Here is an 8,763-nt window from a genome sequence, read left to right as displayed (position 1 = left end):
TGGAGCCAGCGGGGAACCTCACCCCGACCCCCAACTCCAATCCACACCTTGGTAGAGTCCACCCTGCCAACTCTCTGGGGTGGAAACCCAAGCCCCCTAGAGTTGTCCATGATGCTGAAGCATTTGGGGCACCTGGTGGGCGTTGGAATTGTTGCCTCTTACTGAGCCACTCCCTTAGTGTTTCTGCCCTTTCCCATTCCCAGCCTGCCTAGGTCTCTGAATAGGAAAAGTACGTCTCTTATTAGCTGTGTGACCTTGGACAAGTTACTCAACATCTCTGTGGCTTGACCATGAAAGACCGTTAGAAAGGCCCTTAACAGCAGCTACTTTAGGTGCTATAAAATTTTACTGAGATAACCCAAGGAAAGCACTTAGCACACAGCAAGTGCTCAACATTCACTGGTATTTATGATTTGTCCTCTGGGTATTCACATTGATGACAGTAAATGGTGGCTGTTAAGCACCGTGCAAAGCTGTCTGCCCATGCCTTTAAACCCTCACAACTTTCATGGCATTACAGATGTGGACACACTCTCATGACGCAATCTACTGTAGGCCACACTGTAGAAGAGAGTGGTGGTCAGCCAGGCTCTCCCCCACCACATGCACACCAATTGCTATCTCCAAAGCTTCAGAAGCCAGTCCCTCCTCCGTAGGCAGGCCTCAAGGTAAGGGCTGTAGGTCACTTGTACAAGGACCATGCTGCCTACAGAACTTGTTAAAGATGAAGATCCTGGTCGGGTGCGGTGGCTCATGCCTGTAATCCCAGCACTTTAGGAGGCCGAGGCAGGCAGATCACTTGAGCTCAGGAGTTTGAGACTGGCCTGGCCAACATGGTGAAACCCCATCTCTACTAAAAATACAAAAATTAGCTGGGGACGGTGGCATGTTCACGCAGCTACTCGGGAGGCTGAGGCAGGAGGATCGCTTGAACCCAGGAGGCAGGGGTTGCAGTGAGCCAAGATTGTGCCACTGCACTCCAGCTTGGATGACAGTGAGACTCCATCTCAAAAAAAAAAAAAAAAAAAAAAAAAAGATCCTCCAGCTCCTAATTCCCAGGCAACTTCCTTAGCAACCCAAAGGCTAAAACTCAGGCAGCCCTGGGAATGTGCAGAGCTAATCAGGCTCCCTAGGTGACTAGGACCTGCTTAGGCCCGAGAACCACTACTCTCAACAGTGTTAAGTATTGTCCCCACTGCAGGACTACCATGGCTCACGAGTGGAGAGGTACACCTGTCGCCAGTTCTTTTCCTGTTTCACCTGTCCTCCACTTAAACACCCCTTGTCCAGCAAAAAGGACAATGATAACCTTCCTAATAGCTCCACAAAGACAATAACCAAATGAGGACACGAGTGGCTGTTTAAAAAGACTTTGATTTTATTTTGTGATCTGTGTCAAACTGCCTCATTCTCAGTGCAGGTGATCCCTCCTCCCCAGGAAACAAGAATTGAGAGGTAGGGTCTTTGTGAAGTCATGGCTTCCACAAGGCCCCAGGGAAACCCCACACAGTTCTGAGAGTTGATGGGAATCCCAGCAAAGACGGGGTGGGTGGGAGACAGTGACAAGAAGGGGTGGTGGTCACCAGTCAAGAGGCTGGGGATTGGAAAACCCTGTCTTTGGCCTTGCTCAGCTTTGGGGCTGCCATGTACATGATGGAGATGGGGGAGTGAAATTTCCCCTGACCTGGAAGTACCCCTTTGGCCAGGCATGGCTTTGATTCTGCTAAGGGCTCAGCTGAGAGAGGAGCAGGAAACTGTCATGGGCTGGCTTCTTCACAAGGCATTGCTGCTGATGCCCCGGAGTCCAACACCACGGGCAAACTGCTCCAGCAGGCCCCCGATGGCACCAGAGGGACTGGGGGCTACTGCCCGAAGCCCCACCGTGCTGCTGTACGCAGCCAAGAAGGCTGAGCGCACCTCCTGCAGCCGAGTCTCTCGATCACTCAGGGCTGCAAGCCTATGGGGAGGGAAAGAGAAAGAACAAAGACATTACCCTGGGACAGGACCCAGCATCCTCCCTCCACACCACCTGTCCTTGTGCTTCTGACTGGACAAATCCAGTGTCTGTCTTATGGCCATGCTATCCTTGTGGTTCAGGCCCCAGATATCTGGTCCTGTTTTCCCTTAAACCATTTCTCAAAGCCCTCAGGCTACTGTTCCCACCTAGAACAGGAGCTTTTACTGGGACACTAACCTTTTTTTTTTTTTCTTGAGACAAGGTCTCACTCTATTGCCCAAGCTGGAGTGCAGTGGCACAATCAGGGCTCACTATAGCCTCAACCTCCCGGGCTCAAGCCATCCTCCCGCCTCAGCCCCTCAAGTAGCTGGGACTACAGGCACATGTCACCATGATGGGGTTTTACCATGTTGCCCAGGCTGGTCTCAAACTTCTGGATTCAACTGATCTGCCTGCCTTGGCCTCCCACAGTGCTGGGATTACAGGCGTGAGCAACTGTGCCTGGCCTGACCTGACCTGTTATGAAAATAACTTTCTTTGCGATCACTTGGAAGGAGGGTAGCTAAGCAGGAGGGAATTTGCCCCAGCAGCTCTCTGCTTCCACTCCTTGGGAAGGGCAAGCTGAGGCATGAAGTTTTATACCTAACAGTAAGGAGGCCCCTGAAATCTGGCAGCAGGCCACAGCTGTTGAAAGGCCTCAGCCTTGGCCGGGTGTGGTGGCTTACGCCTGTAATCCCAGCACTTTGGGAGGCCGAGGCAGGTCGAGTTCGAGACCAGCCTGGCCAACATGGCAAAACCGTCTGTACTAAAAATACAAAAATTAACCAGGCATGGTGGCATGTGCCTGTAATCCCAGCTATTTGGGAGGCTGAAGGCAGGAGAATTGCTTGATCCCCAGAGGCAGAGGTTACAGTGAGCCAGATTGCACCACTGCACTCCAGCCTGGGCAACAGAGTAAGACTGTGTCTTAAAAAAAAAAAGAGGCCGGGCGCGGTGGCTCAAGCCTGTAATCCCAGCACTTTGGGAGGCCGAGACGGGCGGATCACGAGGTCAGGAGATCGAGATCATCCTGGCTAACACGGTGAAACCCCGTCTCTACTAAAAAAAAAAAATACAAAAAACTAGCCGGGCGATGTGGCGGGCGCCTGTAGTCCCAGCTACTCGGGAGGCTGAGGCAGGAGAATGGTGTAAACCCAGGAGGCGGAGCTTGCAGTGAGCCCAGATTGCGCCACTGCACTCCAGCCTGGGCGACAGAGCGAGACACTGTATCAAAAAAAAAAAAAAAAAAAAAAAAAAAAGGAAAGAAAAAGGCCTCAGCCTTGAGGCGTAGACATGTCGCATCTTAGGAGGAAGCTACTGCCCTGGAAGAACCCACTGTCTGCTGGGTTGAGGGCAGGGTTCCCCACTGGAAACCTCTAGGGCTTTAGCTACACTTTCCGTCACTGTGGTTCCCAGGTAAACAGCTGAAAGGGTGCTTGCTTTTCCAGAAAGATCTGTGTTCTGATTCTATCCCCCATTCCTCTCTTGGCCTCTGTAGGCTCTGATCACAGATGAAAGCCCCTCTTCTTTCCTTACCTTGAAATTACAAGTCAAGAAGGGAAACAAGTGCACACAACTCAGGCTTATCAAAGTGTGACTCCACATGAGGCTGTGTGACATCTCCAAGGGCCTTTAATAGAAGAGGCCCGTGGACTCGACTCAAAGGTCAAGTACTCACATGGTGTTCCCCCGATGGGTCCCTGGAGGGCCCTCTCTAGGGGTCACAGACCTACATGAGAAGAGCCCTCATCTAAATACTAAGACCAGCCATGCCTACTAATCTTGCTCCAAATCCGCCCCCAAGAAACCAATGCCTGGACAGTCCCTCCCTGGAAATCTGTCAGAGGCAGCTGAAGTGAACCCAATCCCAAAGCCTCAATGACTTGTACCCAGGGCTTGTGGGAGCAGAGGGGTGTCTGAGGATAAATGACAGTCCTGAGGTAAGTAAGTGCAGAGATAGACAGGACTCAAGGGAAAGCAGATCTGTGGGAGTGAAACGTGAGAGATGGAAGCAGTAGGCTCTGGGCAAAGAAAAGTCAAATTGCTCCTGCAGCAGCACTAAGAACATGGAGCTAAGACCGGATTCCTGCACTACCATGAACAATCTTGAAGTCTCTCCTGGTACCTGGGGGAGAAGCATGGCCCAAGATCTTTTTACTTTCTAATTTCACACAGGCCAAAGGCCATGCATGCTTGCCTTAGCTTCTCCTTACAGCATACGAAGGAGAAACAGACCAATTAGTTTACACTCACAGGGAACATCCAAAGATCCATACATGAGCATTCTCACTGCCCTGCCCCCTCCCCCCAGCCCCCGCCACGGCTGGGCTGCCCATTTCTGAGATGGAAGGGACAGAGACCACAACCTCCTGAGAGACGAGAAAACAAGAGAGGCTATGTGATCCATTTAAGGACACATACCAGGCAAGGGAGGTACTACAGTGCCACTCCTTCTTGAGAGATGAGCTAACAGGTTCAGAAAAGGCAAGGCTGACACTCGAAGATACACCTGGTGAATAGAGCAGCTAGGATTTGGACTTAAGTTTCTCTGATACCAAAGCCCAAGTGCTGCACCCACATGCTACACGGCTTCACAGGAATCAACTCTGACCGCATCCCACAATCTTGGAGGCCTTGAGATCATACAGAATCCAGCCCTCCTCTGAGAACCTCCCAGAACTAAAGGGTTGGCTAGGAGCCTGCAGTGCTGCCTGGGGCCTAAATTTAGTAGGTTCTAGGGTGGGTGATCTGGGGCTGGAGTTGCCAGTTTCAGTGGCTGACCCCAGGTAAGTGAGGGGTGCTATCAAGCAGGGATATCTGTGCTTCCTTCAGAGACGGCTTTTGGGCAAACGGGGCTGGAGTAGGAAGTCTCTACAGAAAGGTGCAATTTTTTTTTTTTTTTTTTTTTTTTTTGAGAGGTTCGCTCTTGTTGCCCAGGCTGGAGTGCAATGGCACGATCTTGGCTCACCACAACCTCCGCTTCCTGGGTTCAAGCGATTCTCCTGCCTCAGCCTCTCGAGTAGCTGGGATTACAGGAATGCACCACCTCGCCCAGCTAATTTTTTATTTTTAGTAGAGACAGGGTTTCTCCATGTTGGTCAGGTTGGTCTCGAACTCCTGACGTTAGGTGATCTGCCCGCCTCGGCCTCCCAAAGTGCTGGGATTACAGGCATAAGCCACCACACCCGGCCTGCAATTTTTTTATATTTAACCTTCAAAAATCGAAGAGATCTTGTTTCTGGCCTAGGGGCTGGCCGCAGAGGAGGCTGTGCCAGGCACAGTGACCTCAGAAGCTCTTTGGTGACTTCACAACTGCAGGGCCAGGACCTGTGCCATCCTGGAATTTCAAGGTCTGACTGGCTCCTGACTGCCCTCAGCTAGGATCTAGGGCCCCCTTTCCCTTCCCAACTCCGCAAGGCACCTTGCTTCCAACCCACCAACATGGGTGGGGATAAGCTGGATTGCGGTGCTGGCGGTGAGGCCCCAGCATGTGCCATTCATCCAGCCCATGGTATGGAGGTGAAGGGAAGGCTTGCTGAGGGGCCCTCAGGCACCACAGCTGAGGAGCAGGTCTTGCTCCCCCGGCCACCGGAGGCTTTCTCCTGCCTGACATCCATGAAGCGGCAGAACAGGCCAGGGGCAGGTGGTTTCCCCAGAGGCAGCGGCTCCAGTCAGGTGGACACATTGTAGGGGCTGGAAACTCAGGGTTTTGTAGGTGTGGGATCTAGAATCCCCATCCAATTCTTATTCCTGCCCAGAGGCAAAAACAGAAGACAAGGTGGGTAGAGACGGCAAGTCACCCTAGATTCTGCTCAGGAGCACAGCTTTGGGCTAACCCAGCACCACTCTGGCTCTGGCCTCCACCATACACCTACCTTCACTATCCTACTGTTCTGCCTTCAAACGATTCTCATGTCAGGCAAAGGCTTATACAGAAATAGAATCTTCTATAGTTACAGTCCAGCAGCTTTCCCTCTGGGTGCACCTGAGACACCAGTGGATGGTTTTTAGAGGCTGCAGAGTGAACACACAAACCAGTGCACTTCCTGACCAGCCACAGGCCTCCTTCATACCTCAGGTTCAGCAGCTGAGAGGGGAGGGGGAGGAGGCCAGGCCAGCTCCCAAGCGCCAGCCTCTGCCTCATTCCTACCCAGCACTCCTGACTGCTCACCAGCTTTTCACATGGGCAGGGGAGTATCCTGCCTTCTCAAGCAAGACACTTACAGACAACTGTTAGGGAGCTCATCCGGGAAGCTGAAAGGGAGAGAGGAGTCTGTGTGCAGGACAGCCCGCTCCTGAATACTGCCACAGCCCGTTACCATCTGCCAGCTGCCATAGTCTGTGGAGAGAGAGGATCCGGGCAGGGGATGGTCCACTGATCTGGGGCAGAGAGGAGAGAGAGGGGAGAGGATGCAGTCAGTCATATGCCTGACACAGGCTCTGGAGGGGACTGGGGGGCTAGCACGGCCCTGGCTGCTAGGTTCTGTTGTCAATCACCGTCTCCAAAAGTCTAAAAAAAAAAAGCTGGACAAGTAGTGACCAACAAAAAAGAACAGATCACCAGGTAAGCTCAGCTGTGAGGACAGTACTTTGTGCAGACTTACTGTGGAAGCAAAAAACGAGAACAAAGCATGGCAGTAAGAGTGAATCAGAGCCACAGCCTGGGGCCAGGGCGTGCCTGTGCTGGGAGCAAACATGGCAAGGACAATCTCAACAGCACCAAATGAAGGGAGCAAGGCTAGCACCCAAATGAAGGTGTACCAGCAGCCGGGTCACCCATGCTTCCTGGCATGCAGATTTGCAGGGTGGGCAACACAGAACCCAGGAGTCCCATCAGAAGAGACAGAACAGGCCTCTTGGGGATTGTGGAGGGTATGACCTAGACTGAAGAGTGATGGAATGGGAGTCCTGAAGTCCCCCCTTTCTCTGCAGTGCCTTCCAAGTGCCATAGTTTGTATTCAGAAGCATCAGCCCAGCCCAACAGACTCAGTGGCTATGCCCAGAGGGAAGGGATGAATCAGGCAGGCAGCCTGACAGCTTCATCAGGCCTTCTTCAGATGGAGGTTTGGGGGGTGGGAGGAAGAAAGTTGTGCTGGGAATCTACTGCTTCCGCCTCCTCCCCACTCAGCCAACCCCTCTCTTCTGTCCTGGGCAGTAGTCCAGCCAGTGCGGGTGAGGGAGGAGATAGGGAGACATCAAACAAGGCCCTTCCACCTGCTACCCCAGGTCCCAGTCCCCAGAGGGACATCATCTTTGATGCCTGACCCTTTATTCTTTCATCCAAAAACAGTAGGAGGTGTTCAAGTAGGGACCCAGAAACAGGAATGAAGAGCAGGGATTGGGAGTGGAGAAAAACATTCACTGGCCTTGGCTCCCCCAGCTGGCTGGTGTCAAGGGCTCCTAGTCTGAGATGACAGCCCAACTGGTCACTGGGCCAGTCTTATCCCCAAGCAGCTGCCACTGGAGTGCAGCTGGCCAGGCACTGCAACTCTGGCAATCCTTAACCATCTCCATCTGTAAGACAGGTGAAGATACTTGCCTGATGTATCACAGCTAGGGAGTGTGAGAAGAGGTTTTTGTTTTTCCAGTCTTGTCGCCCAGGCTGGAGTGCAATGGCGTGATCTAGGCTCACTGCAACCTCTGCCTCCTGGGTTCAAGCAATTCTCCTGCCTCAGCCTCCCAACTGTAACCCCAAGTATCTGGGAATACAGACGCCCACCACCATGCCCAGCTAATTTTTTTGTGTGTATTTTTAGTAGAGATGGGGTTTCACCATGTTGGCCAGGCTGGTCTTGAACTCCTGATCTCTGGTGATCTGCCCACCTCGGCCTCCCAAAGTGCTGGGATTACAGGCATGAGCCACTGCACCCAGCTGAGAAGAGATTTTTAAAACCAAGAATGACTGCACATTTGTCCTGAAACAGAACCACCTTGGGACCAGGAAAAACAGATGGTTTTCTATGTTAAGGCTGCCATAAATCGGAACCCCCTACAACATACAGACTTACCACATTCATCATTCCTGCTAAACTCTAGAAGGTGCGTGATGGCAGCATTAGGGATGAGAACAGGACATGGTCTGTCACCTGACAGAAGCCCCTAGGGCCCGACAGAGCAGGGCTTCCTTGTTTCTAGATGGAGAAACTTGGGCTCAGGCAGTCTGTAAATCAAAGAGACAGCTCCCCAGGAGCAGCCTGCCCTGTGCCTCCTCCAGGTCACACTAGGCCTTCAGCCAGCACAACCCTGAGGCGCATCCTAGCTCCACAAATCTCATCTATTGTTCAAGCTGCAGGGTAGAATCTTTTCCAGTTTTAGTAGCTTGTGGGAAAACAACAGCTAAAACCCAGAATGTTGAGGGAATGGAAGGGATGCTGACTAGGACGAGGCACAGCTGGGGCCAGGAGCATGGGGAAGTTTCTCAGGCCCCAAAACCGCTGCCCCAGAGCCAAAGAGTAACACTGGCAAGGGAAACATGGCCAATGGGAGGGAGTTACTGACTGGCTCCCCTCAAGGATTCCAGGTCCCCTGGGCTAGTCACTTCCCTTTACTTCCCCCATGTCCCAGCAGGTAACATCGGCCAAGAACTGCATTTGGAGCAGCTGTTGGATGGATTAGGCAGCACAGACAGCAGCAGTGTGTGTGATCCCAGGGGACAGAAGCATCTCTCAGCAGGCAGCCATCTTCTGCAGACTCTGGGATTTTTCAAGAGTGAGCACACTGGCTACAAAGGAGTTTTCCTACACGAGGCCTTTGTCAAAGGAAGGGCT

The 8,763-nt window shown here is 52.4% G+C and overlaps 1 protein-coding gene across 8 annotated transcripts in view; it reads right to left on the bottom strand.

Annotated features, from left to right (window-relative positions):
* Positions 1–1,354: 1,354 nt before the first annotated feature.
* Positions 1,355–8,763, bottom strand: part of MTMR14 (myotubularin related protein 14) — a 271,851-nt gene continuing 264,442 nt past the window's right edge. For 2 of the 8 annotated variants that reach the window (XM_050778621.1, XM_050778619.1), the window contains 2 exons: positions 6,221–6,376; positions 1,355–1,957 (listed from right to left, as the gene is read on the bottom strand). In XM_050778621.1, the coding sequence (XP_050634578.1) occupies positions 1,774–1,957; positions 6,221–6,376 (340 nt within the window). In that variant the 3' untranslated portion in view covers positions 1,355–1,773. The other 6 variants (XM_050778622.1, XM_050778624.1, XR_007723173.1 and 3 more) reach the window with 5 other exon arrangements.

This window comes from Macaca thibetana, chromosome 2 (genome assembly GCF_024542745.1).
Source record: "Macaca thibetana thibetana isolate TM-01 chromosome 2, ASM2454274v1, whole genome shotgun sequence".
Classification (NCBI taxonomy): Eukaryota; Metazoa; Chordata; class Mammalia; order Primates; family Cercopithecidae; genus Macaca; species Macaca thibetana.
This window is presented reverse-complemented; position numbering and strand designations above follow the sequence as displayed.